The following is an 18,922-nucleotide window of genomic DNA, read 5'->3' as shown; positions in this document are numbered from 1 at the left end:
CTGGTATATACCCGGCCTACTGGAAGGCTATATCCTACACTGACACTCTCCCTGACCAGCAGCAGCTCTCCATGATCTCTCACAGCATGCGTCTGAAGAGAGTACTGCCGGCTGCACGTTTTATATGGCAGGGTCATCTGATCTGGCTACAACCATTGCTGCTATCGACATGTATGGGTCCCACGTCATCGCAGGATGTACCAAAGAGTCTCCTGCATGTTTATTGGCTGAGAAATAGCGCCCAAACTTACAGGAAACGGATGACGAGATTTCCTCGAGTATCGCATACCATCGAGTACCCTAATACTCTAAGGAGAAGAAGCTGCCGGAAGACGAGCACACTAAGGAACCGAAGGAGAGAGGCTCCCGGAAGACGAGCACAATAAGAAAGAGCAGGAGAGAAACTGCCGGAGACAAGCACACTAAGGAAGAGCAGGAGAGAAGCTGCCGGAAGACCAGCACACTAAGGGCCCTATTCCACTGGACGATTATCGTTCGCATAATCGTTAACGATTAATGATCTCAAACTACAGCTATTGCGAAAGACCTGAAAAAGTTCACTCATTTCCATGCAACAATAATCGTTACTTATGATCGTATTTGCGATAATTTTTTCTTCGCTATTTTGTTTAGATTTGAACGATTTAACGATAATCTGAATGATAATCATCCGGTGGAATAGGGCCCTAAGGAAGAGCAGGGAGAAGCTGCCGGAAGACAAGCACACTAAGAAAGGGCAGGAGAGAAGCTGCCTGAAGACGAGCACACTAAGGAAGAGCAGGAGAGAAGCTGCCGAAGAGGAGCACACTAAGGAAGAGCAGGAGAGAAGCTGCCGGAAGACGAGCACACTAAGGAAGAACAGGAGAGTAGCTGCCGGAAGACGAGCACACTAAGAAAGAGCAGGAGAGAAGCTGCCGGAAGACGAGCACACTAAGGAACAGAAGGAGAGAAGCTGCCAGAAGACGAGCACACTAAGGAAGAACAGGAGAGAGCTGCCGGAAGACGAGCACACTAAGAAAGAGCAGGAGAGAAGCTGCCGGAAGACGAGCACACTAAGGAAGAACAGGAGAGAAGCTGCCGGAAGACGAGCACACTAAGAAAGAGCAGGAGAAAAGCTGCCGGAAGACGAGCACACTAAGGAAGAGCAGGAGAGAAGCTGCCGGAAGACAAGCACACTAAGAAAGGGCAGGAGAGAAGCTGCCGGAAGAGGAGCACACTAAGGAAGAGCGGAGAGAGAGCTGCCGGAAGACGAGCACACTAAGGAAGAACAGGAGAGTAGCTGCCGGAAGACGAGCACACTAAGAAAGAGCAGGAGAGAAGCTGCCGGAAGACAAGCACACTAAGGAACAGAAGGAGAGAAGCTGCCGGAAGACGAGCACACTAAGGAAGAGCAGGAGAGAAGCTGCCGGAAGACGAGCACACTAAGGAACAGAAGGAGAGAAGCTGCCAGAAGACGAGCACACTAAGAAAGAGCAGGAGAGAAGCTGCCGGAAGACGAGCACACTAAGGAACAGAAGGAGAGAAGCTGCCGGAAGACGAGCACACTAAGGAAGAACAGGAGAGAAGCTGCCGGAAGACGAGCACACTAAGAAAGAGCAGGAGAGAAGCTGCCGGAAGACGAGCACACTAAGGAAGAACAGGAGAGAAGCTGCCGGAAGACGAGCACACTAAGAAGAGCAGGAGAAAGCTGCCGGAAGACGAGCACACTAAGGAAGAGCAGGAGAGAAGCTGCCGGAAGACGGGCACACTAAGGAAGAGCAGGAGAGAAGCTGCCGGAAGACGAGCACACTAAGGAAGAGCAAGTGAGAAGCTGTCGAAAGGCAAGCACACTAAGGAAGAGCAGGAGAGAAGCTGCCAGAAGACGAGCACACTAAGGAAGAGCAAGTGAGAAGCTGTCGAAAGGCAAGCACACTAAGGAAGAGCAGATGACCACAGGACAGAGCTACCCAGCGAAGGACCTCAATTTTATGGTCAGCTGAAAAGAATGCAATTAATGATTACAAACATATTGTTGTTTGTCATTTGATCACTGCCGCGGTTACAGCAGAAGAAATATGAATTGAATGTTGATTATTGCACGATAGCAGTCCCATGTAAAAGACCATTCTTCCCTGTGATGAGGCCTCCATATAGTAAACTCTCCAGGAGCATATCAGTACTTTGTGGCTCAGTGACCGAAGGAACGTCCTGACTCTGGTCCAATCATCATAAATCCCTACATTGTAAGAATGTCCCTCCCCCATCGTTACATTGTAGGAATATCCCCCCCCCCCCCCATCGTTACATTGTAGGAATGCCCCCCCCCATAGTTACATTGTAGGAACGTCCCCCCCCTATTGAATACATTGTAGGAATGTCCCCCCCCATCATTACAGTGTAGGAATGTCCCCCCCCCATCGTTACTTGTAGGAATGTCCCCCCCCATCATTACATTGTAGGAACGTCCCCCCCCCCCCATCGTTACATTGTAGGAATGTCCCCCCCCCCCCATCGTTACATTGTAGGAAATGTCCCCCCCATTGTTACATTGTAAGAATGTCCCCCCCCCATTGTTACATTGTAAGAATGTCCCCCCCACCCCATCGTTACATTGTAAGAATGTCCCCCCCCCCCATTGTTACATTGTAAGAATGTCCCCCCCCCCCATCGTTACATTGTAGGAATGTTCCCCCCATTGTTACATTGTAGGAATGTCCCCCCCCCCATCGTTACATTGTAGGAATGTCCCCCCCCCATCGTTACATTGTAGGAATGTCCCCTCCCCATCGTTACATTGTAGGAATGGCCCCCACCCCATAGTTACATTGTAGGAATGTCCCCCCCATCGTTACAGTTGTCGGAATCCCCCCCCATAGTTACATTGTAGGAATGCCCCCCCCATCGTTACATTGTAGGAATGTCCCCCCATCGTTACATTGTAGGAATGCCCCCCCCATAGTTACATTGTCGGAATGCCCCCCCCCTATTGTTACATTGTAGGAATGTCCCCCCCCATCGTTACATTGTAGGAATGTCCCCCCCCATCGTTACATTGTAGGAATGTCTCCCCCCATAGTTACATTGTAGGAATGTCTCCCCCCATAGTTACATTGTAGGAATGTCTCCCCCCATAGTTACATTGTCGGAATCCCCCCCCCCCCATCGTTACATTGTAGGAATGCCCCCCCCCCCATAGTTACATTGTAGGAATGCCCCCCCCATCGTTACATTGTAGGAATGTCCCCCCCCCCCATCGTTACATTGTAGGAACGTCCCCCCCCATCATTACATTGTAGGAATGTCCCCCCCCCCCCATCGTTACATTGTAGAAATGTCCCCCCCCCCCCCCATCGTTACATTGTAGAAATGTCCCCCCCCCCATCGTTACATTGTAGGAATGCCCCCCCCATAGTTACATTGTCGGAAATGGCCCCCCCCCTATTGTTACATTGTAGGAATGTCCCCCCCCATCGTTACATTGTAGGAATGTCCCCCCCCATCGTTACATTGTAGGAATGTCTCCCCCCATAGTTACATTGTAGGAATGTCTCCCCCCATAGTTACATTGTCGGAATCCCCCCCCCCCCCATCGTTACATTGTAGGAATGCCCCCCCCCATAGTTACATTGTAGAATGCCCCCCCCATCGTTACATTGTAGGAATGTCCCCCCATCGTTACATTGTAGGAATGCCCCCCCCCCATAGTTACATTGTCGGAATGCCCCCCCCCCCCTATCGTTACATTGTAGGAATGCCCCCCCCCCATCGTTACATTGTAGGAATGTCCCCCCCCATCGTTACATTGTAGGAATGTCCCCCTATCGTTACATTGTAGGAATGCCCCCCCCATAGTTACATTGTCGGAATGCCCCCCCCCCTATTGTTACATTGTAGGAATGTCCCCCCCCCATCGTTACATTGTAGGAATGTCCCCCCCTATTGTTACATTGTAGGAATGTCCCCCCCTATTGTTACATTGTAGGAACGTCCCCCCATCGTTACATTGTAGAAATGTCCCCCCCCCCCATCGTTACATTGTAGGAACGTCCCCCCCCATCATTACATTGTAGGAATGTCCCCCCCCATCGTTACATTGTAGAAATGTCCCCCCCCCCCCCATCGTTACATTGTAGGAATGCCCCCCCCCCCATCGTTACATTGTAGGAATGCCCCCCCCCCCATCGTTACATTGTAGGAATGTCCCCCCCCATCGTTACATTGTAGAAATGTTCCCCCCCATCATTACATTGTAGAAATGTCCCTCCCCCATCATTACATTGTAGGAATGTCCCCCCCCCCATCATTACATTGTAGGAATGTCCCCCCCCATCATTACATTGTAGGAATGTCCCCCCCCATCATTACATTGTAGGAATGTCCCCCCCCCATCATTACATTGTAGGAATGTCCCTCCCCCATCGTTACATTGTAGGAATGTCCCCCCCCATCATTACATTGTAGGAATGTCCCCCTATCGTTACATTGTAGGAATGTCCCCCCCCCCCCCATCGTTACATTGTAGGAATGTCCCCCCCCATCGTTACATTGTAGGAATGTCCCCCTATCGTTACATTGTAGGAATGTCCCCTCCCCCATCATTACATTGTAGGAATGTCCCCTCCCCCATCATTACATTGTAGAAATGTCCCCCCCCCCCCCCATCATTACATTGTAGGAATGTCCCCTCCCCCATCGTTACATTGTAGGAATGTCCCCTCCCCCATCGTTACATTGTAGGAATGTCCCCTCCCCCATCGTTACATTGTAGGAATGTCCCCCCCCCCCCATCATTACATTGTAGGAATGTCCCCTCCCCCATCATTACATTGTAGGAATGTCCCCTCCCCCATCATTACATTGTAGAAATGTCCCCCCCCCCCCCCATCATTACATTGTAGGAATGTCCCCCCCCCCCCCATCATTACATTGTAGGAATGTCCCCTCCCCCATCGTTACATTGTAGGAATGTCCCCTCCCCCATCGTTACATTGTAGGAATGTCCCCTCCCCCATCGTTACATTGTAGGAATGTCCCCCCCCCCCACCATCGTTACATTGTAGGAATGTCCCCCTATCGTTACAGATACCAAGTTTAGTATTACGGTTCTCAATGCCAAAACGATACTGAATAGCGAATGTGACCATAATAAATTGCCTTTCATACCTCGGCCTTCGACCAAACCTTCCAGTCCAGGAGAAGGTGTTCTACTAATCCAACATCTTGAATTACAGCCGTAGTTTTATAATTTAGAGAAAAATTGTCACTTTCACTTGTAGTTAGAAGCCAATCATCAGTGCAGCCTTGTAGAATGCTCTAAAGGATAAACAGACGACAATGGATACGATCAGGTCTCAGGAATATTCCATCCATACAATCAGGTCTCCATATTCCATCCATACAATCAGGTCTCCATATTCCATCCATACAATCAGGTCTCCATATTCCATCCATACAATCAGGTCTCCATATTCCTTCCATACAATCAGGTCTCCATATTCCTTCCATACATTCAGGTCTCCATATTCCATCCATACAATCAGGTCTCCATATTCCATCCATACAATCAGGTCTCCATATTCCTTCCATACAATCAGGTCTCCATATTCCATCCATACAATCAGGTCTCCATATTCCTTCCATACATTCAGGTCTCCATATTCCATCCATACATTCAGGTCTCCATATTCCTTCCATACAATCAGGTCTCCATATTCCATCCATACAATCAGGTCTCAGGAATATTCCATCCATACAATCAGGTCTCCATATTCCATCCATACAATCAGGTCTCCATATTCCATCCATACATTCAGGTCTCAGGAATATTCCATCCATACAATCAGGTCTCAGGAATATTCCATCCATACATTCAGGTCTCAGGAATATTCCATCCATACAATCAGGTCTCCATATTCCATCCATACAATCAGGTCTCCATATTCCATCCATACAATCAGGTCTCCATATTCCATCCATACAATCAGGTCTCCATATTCCATCCATACAATCAGGTCTCCATATTCCATCCATACGATCAGGTCTCCATATTCCATCCATACAATCAGGTCTCCATATTCCATCCATACATTCAGGTCTCCATATTCCATCCATACATTCAGGTCTCCATATTCCTTCCATACAATCAGGTCTCCATATTCCATCCATACGATCAGGTCTCAGGAATATTCCATCCATACAATCAGGTCTCAGGAATATTCCATCCATACAATCAGGTCTCCATATTCCATCCATACAATCAGGTCTCCATATTCCATCCATACAATCAGGTCTCCATATTCCATCCATACGATCAGGTCTCCATATTCCATCCATACAATCATATACAAGATGGAAGTCATATATTAGTGGTCAGACTAAACTTTCTTCATGTCATTTTTCCTATGAGGAGTTAAACAGTTAAACTTTGAGGACTCGTACAATAATTTTGCAAATACAGTCAGCAATCTTGTCTCGTTCTCGTTTCTCCCTCCCACAGCTCGTTGTCTAGGTAACCGACCACCACTCTGCTCTAGAAGCAGGTGTACATTCAGCTATAGTAAATAGATGTGTACATGATACAGTATATACACTGGGGGACATTTACGCCGATGCTCCCTGGAGTTATGTGGGGGTGCACTACCTCTGTGTAAATCTCTGGGGTACCCTTCACCCAACCCCCGCCCCGCCCATCTGGTGCACAACCAGCGGGTGCAAATAAATGTATTTTTTGGTGCAGAGGGGCCAGATGCGAATACAACTATTTTAGCTTAATAACTGACCCCCTATGTCTATGTAAGTTATATACACACCAGTCAGACCACTGCTTTTAGAGTAGAGCAGTGGTCGGTAACCTAGACAATGATAGCATAGGTAAATGATGGTATCTGCACAAGTGCTGCAAGTGTAACAGAAGGGACTGAAAGATCTGCAGCAGGAATGCGGAGGAGAGCAGCGGACATTGTGCATGCGCTATTACCCCAAAGGATTATGGGCCGGAAAAGGCAGAAATCCGCCAGGTGACGGCCATAATCATGTGGTGTAGTAGGACCCCCAGCCCCAGTACCCAGAGGGGTCTATTACAGGCATAGACGGGACAGTTGGGGGGTTGGGAGGACGAGGCTAGCCGCCATAGAATCCCGACCTCCATCCACTGAACAGTAACTGCGCATGCAGGGCTGCAGCAAGAGACGACAGATAACACCGAGGAGGGGGACGCTGCTCCGATACGGGAGACCCCCACATACAGACCCCTATGTCATCTAGTAGTGTCTGCAATGGCTGACCGCCACACCTACCTTCAGCATATGAAACCCCACAATGCACTGGGGCTGGACTAACACTTGGTGGATCATGGGATAGATGTCACAGTTCTCACTTTCCTGGATTCGCTGCTGATTATATTTTATTAAACACAAAATAATCTGGAGACCTAAAGACTGAGTCCTCTCACAGCTGCTGATCTCCACAATCTGGAAGATAGAAGCGGGGGTCAGAGGAGTGCACAACCGATCCAGGGAGAAGAGCCAGAGCCTGAGTGTGTATATATCTCTCTCCATTCTGTGTAGGTATACATATGTATATATCTCTCCATTCTGTGTAGGTATACATGTGTATATATCTCTCCATTCTGTGTAGGTATACATGTGTATATATCTCTCCATTCTGTGTAGGTATACAGCAGTGTATTATATACTTATTACCCTCCTGTATGAGTGTGTATATATCTCACTTCTGTGTAGGTATACAGCAATGTATTATATACTTATTATCCCTCCTGTATGAGTGTGTATATATCTTCCCATTCTGTGTAGGTATACAGCAGTGTATTATATACTTATTATCCCTCCTGTATGAGTGTGTATATATCTCCCCATTCTGTGTAGGTATACAGCAATGTATTATATACTTATTATCCCTCCTGTATGAGTGTATATATATCTTCCCATTCTGTGTAGGTATACAGCAGTGTATTATATACTTATTATCCCTCCTGTATGAGTGTGTATATATCTCCCCATTCTGTGTAGGTATACAGCAGTGTATTATATACTTATTATCCCTCCTGTATGAGTGTGTATATATCTTCCCATTCTGTGTAGGAATACAGCAGTGTATTATATACTTATTATACTCCTGTATGAGTGTGTATATATCCCCCCATTCTGTGTAGGTATACAGCAGTGTATTATATACTTATTATCCTCCAGTATGAGTGTGTATATATCTCTCTCCATTCTGTGTAGGTATACAGCAGTGTATTATATACCTATTATCCTCCTGTATGAGTGTGTATATATATGTCCCCATTCTGTGTAGGTATACAGCAGTGTATTATATACTTATTATCCTCCTATATGAGTGTGTATATATATATACCCATTCTGTGTAGGTATAAAGCAGTGTATTATATACTTATTATCCCCCTCCTGTATGAGTATATATATATATATATATATATATATATATATCCCCATTCTGTGTAGGTATACAGCAGTGTATTATATACTTATTATACTCCTGTATGAGTGTGTATATATCTCCCCATTCTGTGTAGGTATACAGCAGTGTATTATATACTTATTATGCTCCTGTATGAGTGTGTATATATATGTCCCCATTCTGTGTTGGTATACAGCAGTGTATTATATACTTATTATCCCCCTCCTGTATGAGTGTATATATATCCCCCCATTCTGTGTAGGTATACAGCAGTGTATTATATACTTATTATACTCCTGTATGAGTGTGGTATATATCTCCATTCTGTGTACGTATACAGCAGTGTATTATATACTTATTATCCTCCTGTATAAGTGTGTATATATCTCCCCAGTCTGTGTGGGTATACAGCAGTGTATTATATACTTATTATCCTCCTGTATGAGTGTGTATATATCCCTCCATTCTGTGTAAGTATACAGCAGTGTATTATATACTTATTATCCTCCTGTATGAGTGTGTATATATCTCCCCTGTGTGTAGGTATACAGCAGTGTATTATATACTTATTATCCTCCTGTATGAGTGTATATATCCCCCCATTCTGTGTAGGTATACAGCAGTGTATTATATACTTATTATCCTCCTGTATAAGTGTGTATATATTTCCATTCTGTGTAGGTATACAGCAGTGTATTATATACTTATTATCCTCCTGTATGAGTGTGTATATATCTCTCCATTCTGTGTAGGTATACAGCAGTGTATTATATACTTATTATCCTCCTGTATGAGTGTGTATATATCTCCCCATTCTGTGTAGGTATACAGCAGTGTATTATATACTTATTATCCTCATCCTGTATGAGTGTGTATATATATCTCCCCATTCTGTGTAGGTATACAGCAGTGTATTATATACTTATTATCCTCCAGTATGAGTGTGTATATATCTCCATTCTGTGTAGGTATACAGCAGTGTATTATATACTTATTATCCTCCTCCTGTATGAGTGTGTATATATCTCCCCATTCTGTGTAGGTATACAGCAGTGTATTATATACTTATTATCCTCCTGTATGAGTGTGTATATATCTCTCCATTCTGTGTAGGTATACAGCAGTGTATTATATACTTATTATCCTCCTGTATGAGTGTGTATATATCTCCCCATTCTGTGTAGGTATACAGCAGTGTATTATATACTTATTATCCTCATCCTGTATGAGTGTGTATATCTCCCCATTCTGTGTAGGTATACAGCAGTGTATTATATACTTATTATCCTCCAGTATGAGTGTGTATATATCTCCATTCTGTGTAGGTATACAGCAGTGTATTATATACTTACCATCCTCCTGTATATATATATGGGTCACACAGTCACTTTGCACATTTTTATAGCTCAAAAACAGGAAAAAAACTGCTATATTGAACTCAATGGTAAAACAGATATAAATGCACAAAAACTTATTTTACAGCTTAATTTTTATAACATCCGAACGTAACGACTAGAGATGAGCGCACCTGGAGCAGCTGGAGTCCATCCGATCCCGATCGTTCAGCATTTGATTAGCGGGGGCTGCAGAACTTGGATGAAGCCCTAAGGCTATGTGGGAATCATGGATATAGTCATTGGCTGTATCCAGGTTTTCCAGACAACCTTAGAGCTTTATCCAAGTTCAGCAGCCGCCGCTAATCACATGCTGAGCGCTCGGGTGGAATCACGCTCATCTCTATTAACGATACCACAACTTACTCTGGCAAAGAGAAAGACGGCCGCCCTGATTCCTCCGATCTCGTGCAGAACGCTGTGGATGTTTCTCTCCTGCGCGGGGTGCAGCAGTCTGAGGGCCACAGGGTCCAGGACTTTGCTGGTCACGTCCTTGCTGCTGAACGGTCTCTGAGCGGCCGCGGCTTTTAGGATTCCTTTCATCCGGATAACCGGCTCATAGATGGTGTAAGAGGCCGGAGATTCCATATCATAAACCACCGCCAGATTCTCCTACAGCAGAGAGATACAGTGTGATCGCCCCCCTCACTGCCCGGTACATGGTGTATACAGCTCCGGCCGCCCCCTCACTGCCCGGTACATGGTGTATACAGCTCCGGCCGCCCCCTCACTGCCCGGTACATGGTGTATACAGCTCCGGCCCGCCCCCTCACTGCCCGGTACATGGTGTATACAGCTCCGGCCGCCCCCTCACTGCCCGGTACATGGTGTATACAGCGACCGCTCCGGCCGCCCCCTCACTGCCCGGTACATGGTGTATACAGCGACAGCTCCGGGCCGCCCCCTCACTGCCCGGTACATGGTGTATACAGCGCAGCTCCGGCCACCCCCTCACTGCCCGGTACATGGTGTATACAGCTCCGGCCGCCCCCTCACTGCCCGGTACATGGTGTATACAGCTCCGGCCGCCCCCTCACTGCCCGGTACATGGTGTATACAGCTCCGGCCGCCCCCTCACTGCCCCGGTACATGGTGTATACAGCTCCGGCCGCCCCCTCACTGCCCCGGTACATGGTGTATACAGCGACAGCTCCGGCCGCCCCCTCACCCCCGGTACATGGTGTATACAGCTCCGGCCGCCCCCCTCCTGCCCGGTACATGGTGTATACAGCTCCGGCCGCCCCCTCACTGCCCGGTACATGGTGTATACAGCTCCGGCCGCCCCCTCACTGCCCCGTTACATGGTGTATACAGCTCCGGCCGCCCCCTCACTGCCCCGGTACATGGTGTATACAGCGACAGCTCCGGCCGCCCCCTCACTGCCCCGGTACATGGTGTATACAGCTCCGGCCGCCCCCTCACTGCCCGATACATGGTTGTATACAGCTCCGGCTGCCCCATCACCTGCCCGGCTACACAGCGACCGCAACCGGCCGCACTCACTGCCCAGCTACACAGCGACAGCTCCGGACACCCCATCACTGCCCGGCTACACAGCGACAGCTCCGGACACCCCATCACTGCCCGGCTACACAGCGACAGCTCCGGACACCCCATCACTGCCCGGCTACACAGCGACCCCTACGGCCGCACTCTCACTGCCCGGTTACACAGTGGTTGCACTCTCACTGCCAGGCTACACAGCAACCGCTCCGGCCACACTCTCACTGCCCGGCATATACAGCGACCGCTCTGGCCGCACTCTCACTGCCCCGGGTACATGGTGTACACAGCGACTGCTCTTGCCACCCTCACACTGTCTGGCTACATGGGGTATACAGCAACAGCTACTGCCGCGCTCTCACTGCCCGGCTACACAGCAACCGTTCCGGTGTGGTGTGTGTGTGTATATATACATAAATATATATATATATATATATATATATACACACACACACAACAATAGTGGAGAGCCTTACACGGGCCGGACAGGCTAAGGACCAGCTACAACAATGGTGACAATGTATCCCCTAAGCCCCTGTCCACGCTCGTGGTATCTATCGGGCCGTCATGCTGTCCTTACTATGGAAGCTGCCACTTGGCAACCACCTTTAGTTCACACCACATGGCGACTCCCTGGACATCACATTCAAAAAGGAGAGCTGAGAGCAACGTCACGACATAAAATCTTGAGCAAGTCATGTGACCCAGAACCCAGTAGCATACAACGCCTATACAAGTCAATGCAATGCTAGTTTATTGAATAGTCCCAGACAACCTATTAAAAAAACCAAAACACATAACATTGTGGAGTGTAACAGCGATACTTACAGCTAAAGACGTTAAGTCGATTTCTTTGTTTTTAAAAAGAAAATCGAGAATTCTTTCATTTTGCAGAATTTCCTTTGAGATGTATTTGCAATGATCAATAACAGCATTTCCGTGCCTGCAGGTGACCAAGGAGGTGAAGTCCGGGCCGCGACAGTATAGATGGAAGGCTTCTTCTATACCGAGAAGAGGACCTGATGGACAGGAGACACAGTCACACAAGGACACTATAGATGGAAGGCTTCTTCTATGCCGAGAAGAGGACCTGATGGACAGGAGACACAGTCACACAAGGACAATATAGATGGAAGGCTTCTTCTATGCCGAGAAGAGGACCTGATGGACAGGAGACACAGTCACACAATGACACTATAGATGGAAGGCTTCTTCTATACCGAGAAGAGGACCTGATGGACAAGAGACTCAGTCACACAAGGACAATATAGATGGAAGGCTTCTTCTATGCCGAGAAGAGGACCTGATGGACAGGAGACACAGTCACACAAGGACAATATAGATGGAAGGCTTCTTCTATACCGAGAAGAGGACCTGATGGACAGGAGACACAGTCACACAAGGACAATATAGATGGAAGGCTTCTTCTATGCCGAGAAGAGGACCTGATGGACAGGAAACACAGTCACACAATGACAATATAGATGGAAGGCTTCTTCTATACCGAGAAGAGGACCTGATGGACAAGAGACACAGTCACACAATGACACTATAGCTGGAAGGCTTCTTCTATGCCGAGAAGAGGACCTGATGGACAGGAGACACAGTCACACAATGACACTATAGATGGAAGGCTTCTTCTATGCCGAGAAGAGGACCTGATGGACAAGAGACAGTCACACAAGGACAATATAGATGGAAGGCTTCTTCTATGCCGAGAAGAGGACCTGATGGACAGGAGACACAGTCACACAAGGACAATATAGATGGAAGGCTTCTTCTATACCGAGAAGAGGACCTGATGGACAAGAGACACAGTCACACAAAGACACTATAGATGGAAGGCTTCTTCTATGCCGAGAAGAGGACCTGATGGACAGGAGACACAGTCACACAATGACACTATAGATGGAAGGCTTCTTCTATGCCGAGAAGAGGACCTGATGGACAGGAGACACAGTCACACAAGGACACTATAGATGGAAGGCTTCTTCTATGCCGAGAAGAGGACCTGATGGACAGGAGACACAGTCACACAACGACACTATAGATGGAAGGCTTCTTCTATGCCGAGAAGAGGACCTGATGGACAAGAGACACAGTCACACAAAGACACTATAGATGGAAGGCTTCTTCTATGCCGAGAAGAGGACCTGATGGACAGGAGACACAGTCACACAATGACACTATAGATGGAAGGCTTCTTCTATGCCGAGAAGAGGACCTGATGGACAGGAGACACAGTCACACAAGGACACTATAGATGGAAGGCTTCTTCTATACCGAGAAGAGGACCTGATGGACAGGAGACACAGTCACACAATGACACTATAGATGGAAGGCTTCTTCTATGCCGAGAAGAGGACCTGATGGACAGGAGACACAGTCACACAATGACACTATAGATGGAAGGCTTCTTCTATGCCGAGAAGAGGACCTGATGGACAGGAGACACAGTCACACAAGGACAATATAGATGGAAGGCTTCTTCTATGCCGAGAAGAGGACCTGATGGACAGGAGACACAGTCACACAAGGACAATATAGATGGAAGGCTTCTTCTATGCCGAGAAGAGGACCTGATGGACAGGAGACACAGTCACACAAGGACAATATAGATGGAAGGCTTCTTCTATGCCGAGAAGAGGACCTGATGGACAGGAGACACAGTCACACAAGGACAATATAGATGGAAGGCTTCTTCTATGCCGAGAAGAGGACCTGATGGACAGGAGACACAGTCACACAAGGACAATATAGATGGAAGGCTTCTTCTATGCCGAGAAGAGGACCTGATGGACAGGAGACACAGTCACACAAGGACAATATAGATGGAAGGCTTCTTCTATGCCGAGAAGAGGACCTGATGGACAAGAGACACAGTCACACAATGACACTATAGATGGAAGGCTTCTTCTATGCCGAGAAGAGGACCTGATGGACAGGAGACACAGTCACACAAGGACACTATAGATGGAAGGCTTCTTCTTTTTTTTTTTTTTTTTTTTTAATGTAATTTTTATTAACATTTTTCGTATATGAAACAATACAAATAATAGTTCCTGAGAGTGGCATCACAGTGAAGCAAACTACACCAGCCCAAAACAAGTTACATTTCCCCCATATAACAGAACATTTCAAGGTAAGATAACATAGCCGTGGGAACCAACAAGTCAATTTAAATCACCAGTCGAGGCCGGCAATGTAATAAGGCAAGACGCCCTTACTCAGGAGAAATGACAAGACACACAATGGGAAAGAACAAGAAGGAAAGATGGGGGGGGGGGGGGGAAGAAAAAACTAATAACATTAGGAAATGATCTGCGAGCTAGAGAGGGAGCATCTCCCTATCAGTTAGTCAGGCCAGTGCGAGCGCAATAAGCCTCCCATGGGGCCCAGACGGAGTCAAATAGCGGCATCTGATTATTGAGTGACGCCGTCAGTCGCTCTAAGCCCCTGACATCTCTGATTTTAGCAAGTAAATCATCAGCGGACGGGGGGGAAGTTTGCTTCCATCTGCGGGGGATAAGCGACTTAGCGGCTGTCAGTAAAAGCAGCATTAATTTGGTGGATTTCTTGCCCAAAGTTTTGGTGTAACATTGAACAAGAAGACCAAGGGATCTAAGCTAAGTTGGATGCTCAGGACCGAGGAGAGCAATGCCGCCACATGAGTCCAATACCCCTTAATCAGAGAACATTCCCAGAAGAGATGGAGCAGAGAACCCACCGAGCCGTTACATCTCCAGCACACCGAGGGGATGTTAGGGTTTAGCTTGTGAAGCAATTCAGGGGTGTGATACCATCCCATCATGAATTTATAGTGGCATTCTTTATAATCGTGCAAATTGAGGAGGAGGCGGCTCTGCTCCATATCACCTGCCAAAGCTCAGGGGAAATTGTCCTGGCTAATAAAGTTTCCCATCTGTCCATATACTTATGGCGGGTCAACGAGTCTCCCACAGGCGAGTTTAGAATTTGATAGATGGCAGAGATGAGACCCCTAGTTGATCCACCCGCCCTGATCAGCTGTTCAAACAGTGTAGGCTTCGAGACCGTAAGGGACCCAAAGGTCGTCTGCATAAAGTGTCTAACACCAAGATAGGAAAGATACTCCGACCCAGGTAAGTCATGCTTCTCCCTAAGTTTCCCAAAGGGTAAAAGAGTACGAGTAAGCGGATCAACCAGATCCGCGAACTGGAACAGTCTCTTACTGAGCCAATGCCTTACCATCAGAGGGGACATGCCAATCTGTAAGGAAGGAGAGAGTAAGAAAGAGATGAGAGGGGAGTGTCGGCTAAATAGACTAAACCTAGCTGAACAGGTGGACCATATATGTCTGGTGAAGAGGATAGGGCCCAGCATAGGTAGGGCAGGAAAGGCGGGAGGGGAGGAGGACCACAGGAAGGAGTTCGGGTGGATGGGGGCCATCCACATTTTTTCTATCACTGCCCAGACTTTATATGTGGAGAGAGAGGCCCAGCCCATGATCTGGCGGAGATGTGTGGCCCAGTAGTAATGAAGAATATTAGGGGTAGCAAGGCCTCCCTGGGACTTGCCTGACATCATTACGGACTTGGGGATCCTATGCCGTTTATGTGCCCAAATAAATCTAAAAATCACCCCCTGCAGGGCCTTCAGTTCACTCAGGGGCACCCGGACCGGGAGGGTCTCAAAGTGATAGAGGAGCTTTGGCAAGATGGTCATTTTCACAGATGCTATACGGCCCAAGAGGGAGATATGCTGTGTAGTCCATTTCCCGAGGAGGGTCCTAAGATCTCGGAACAACGAGGGGAAATTTGCAGCGTACAGGGTGGAATAGGTAGGAGTCAGTTTGACGCCCAGGTATTTGAGGGACGAGGCGGACCATTTGTACTTGAAAGTGGCCTGCAGCTGAGACACCAGGGAATGTGGTAGATTAAGGGGAAGGGCCTCAGTCTTCGTCGTGTTAACTTTATAGCCAGACAACAGACCAAAGGAGGAAAGGAGGGCATGCAGGACAGGCAGGGTAGTGAGGGGCTCAGTCAGTGAAAGCAAGATGTCATCAGCGAAGAGCATAATTTTAAAGTCTCTGTCGCCCACCCCACCCCTCGAATGTCAGGATATTCGGAAGGCTTCTTCTATACCGAGAAGAGGACCTGATGGACAAGAGACACAGTCACACAAGGACAATATAGATGGAAGGCTTCTTCTATACCGAGAAGAGGACCTGATGGACAAGAGAGACAGTCACACAATGACACTATAGATGGAAGGCTTCTTCTATGCCGAGAAGAGGACCTGATGGACAAGAGACACAGTCACACAAGGACACTATAGATGGAAGGCTTCTTCTATACCGAGAAGAGGACCTGATGGACAGGAGACACAGTCACACAATGACACTATAGATGGAAGGCTTCTTCTATACCGAGAAGAGGACCTGATGGACAGGTGACACAGTCACACAATGACACTATAGATGGAAGGCTTCTTCTATGCCGAGAAGAGGACCTGATGGACAGGAGACACAGTCACACAAGGACACTATAGATGGAAGGCTTCTTCTATACCGAGAAGAGGACCTGATGGACAAGAGACACAGTCACACAAGGACACTATAGATGGAAGGCTTCTTCTGCAGGGGATAGATGTAAATTACAAATCTAAATAACTTCACTGGAAATTTCACTGGAGTTCCCCTTTAAGTGACAGGACTGAGACTGAGAAAATAGAAAATGAAATCTAACTTGTTTTCAGGCTGATCTCACCATTAAAGAGGAGCAGATTGCCGAGGCACAGGTGTCCCCGATAGGATAGGGCTCTTCCGGAGAGGTCACGTGATGGCCGATTAGACAGAAGGAGCGGTTGCTGTCGGAGGACAGGCTGCCTTTGCGGGGGGGGTTATACTCCAGAGTCACCTCCGTCGTCCTGTATATAATCACCACATGCGGCATAAACTGTATAACAGCAATAAGATACAAAGCATTGGAGCGTTATAAGCTATAAACAGACAAGGGGGGGGGGACCAACCTTCTTAGGCCCAGTTCACACTAAGCAAAAACAGTTTCCGGATGCTCAGTGTGAACTGGGCCTTACAACCGCTCATACACATAGGAAGAACTGAGAATAAACTGCAGAAGAGACCACATTACCCAAACTGGAAGCCATAATACTGGTACACCGCCACAAACAATCACTTAAAGGGGAACTCCACCAAAACAAAGCAGCTGGTGTCAGAAAGTGCCAGAGATAATAAGTTACTTCTACGTAACTCCCTATTTAAGGGCTGGCGGGCAGGCTCCTCTCTCCCTATGTAATACCTGGCGGGCAGGCTCCCTCTCTCCCTATATAAGTCCTGGCGGGAAGGCTCCTCTCTCCCTATGTAATACCTGGCGGGCAGGCTCCTCTCTCCCTATGTAATACCTGGCGGGCAGGCTCCTCTCTCCCTATGTAATACCTGGCGGGCAGGCTCCTCTCTCCCTATGTAATACCTGGCGGGCAGGCTCCTCTCTCCCTATGTAATACCTGGCGGGCAGGCTCCTCTCTCCCTATGTAATACCTGGCGGGCAGGCTCCTCTCTCCCTATGTAATACCTGGCGGGCAGGCTCCTCTCTCTCTATGTAATACCTGGCGGGCAGGCTCCTCTCTCCCTATGTAATACCTGGCGGGCAGGCTCCTCTCTCACTATATAATACCTGGCAGGCAGGCTCCTCTCTCTCTATGTAATACCTGGCGGGCAGGCTCCTCTCTCCCTATGTAATACCTGGTGGGCAGGCTCCTCTCTCCCTATGTAATACCTGGCGGGCAGGCTCCTCTCTCCCTATGTAATACCTGGCGGGCAGGGTCCTCTCTCCCTATGTAATACCTGGCGGGCAGGCTCCTCCTCGTCCCTATGTAATACCTGGCGGGCAGGCTCCTCTCTCCCTATGTAATACCTGGCGGGCAGGCTCCTCTCTCCCTATGTAATACCTGGGCGGGCAGGCTCCTCTCTCCCTATGTAATACCTGCGGGCAGGCTCCTCTCTCCCTATTTAAGGGCTGGCGGGCAGGCTCCTCTCTCCCTATGTAATACCTGGCAGGCAGGCTCCTCTCTCCATATGGTAATACCTGGCAGGCAGGCTCCTCTCTCTCTATGTAATACCTGGCGGGCAGGCTCCTCTCTCCTATGTAATACCTGGCGGGCAGGCTCCTCTCTCCCTATGTAATACCTGGCGGGCAGGCTCCTCTCTCCCTATGTAAGCCCTGGCGGGCAGGCTCCTCTCTCCCTATGTAATACCTGGCGGGCAGGCTCCTCTCTCCCTATGTAATACCTGGCAGGCAGGCTCCTCTCTCTCTATGTAATACCTGGCGGGCAGGCTCCTCTCTCCCTATGTAATACCTGGCGGGCAGGCTCCTCTCTCCCTATGTAATACCTGGCGGGCAGGCTCCTCTCTCCCTATGTAAGCCCTGGCGGGCAGGCTCCTCTCTCCCTATGTAATACCTGGCGGGCAGGCTCCTCTCTCCCTATGTAATACCTGGCGGGCAGGCTCCTCTCTCCCTATGTAATACCTGGCCGGGCAGGCTCCTCTCCCGCACAGTTCTATACAGATGTATCTCGGGCAGCACTGCTCCCGCACAGTTCTATACAGA

General features: G+C 48.2%; 1 protein-coding gene across 1 annotated transcript; it reads right to left on the bottom strand.

Moving 5' to 3' along the window:
- Nucleotides 1–5,142: 5,142 nt before the first annotated feature.
- LOC138775756 (lysosomal-trafficking regulator-like) lies at nucleotides 5,143–17,095 on the bottom strand (the record flags this gene model as incomplete). Its single annotated transcript, XM_069956021.1, has 5 exons — nucleotides 17,063–17,095; nucleotides 12,144–12,334; nucleotides 10,179–10,424; nucleotides 7,275–7,448; nucleotides 5,143–5,292 (listed from the first exon to the last, which is right to left on the bottom strand). Coding segments are annotated over exons 3-5 (546 nt in total), but the record flags the coding sequence as incomplete, so codon positions are not given.
- Nucleotides 17,096–18,922: the final 1,827 nt, after the last annotated feature.

Source organism: Dendropsophus ebraccatus, unplaced genomic scaffold, assembly GCF_027789765.1.
Source record: "Dendropsophus ebraccatus isolate aDenEbr1 unplaced genomic scaffold, aDenEbr1.pat pat_scaffold_2011_ctg1, whole genome shotgun sequence".
NCBI lineage: Eukaryota > Metazoa > Chordata > Amphibia > Anura > Hylidae > Dendropsophus > Dendropsophus ebraccatus.
The sequence above is the reverse complement of the archived record's forward strand: the minus strand, read 5'-3'. Positions and strand labels throughout refer to the sequence as shown.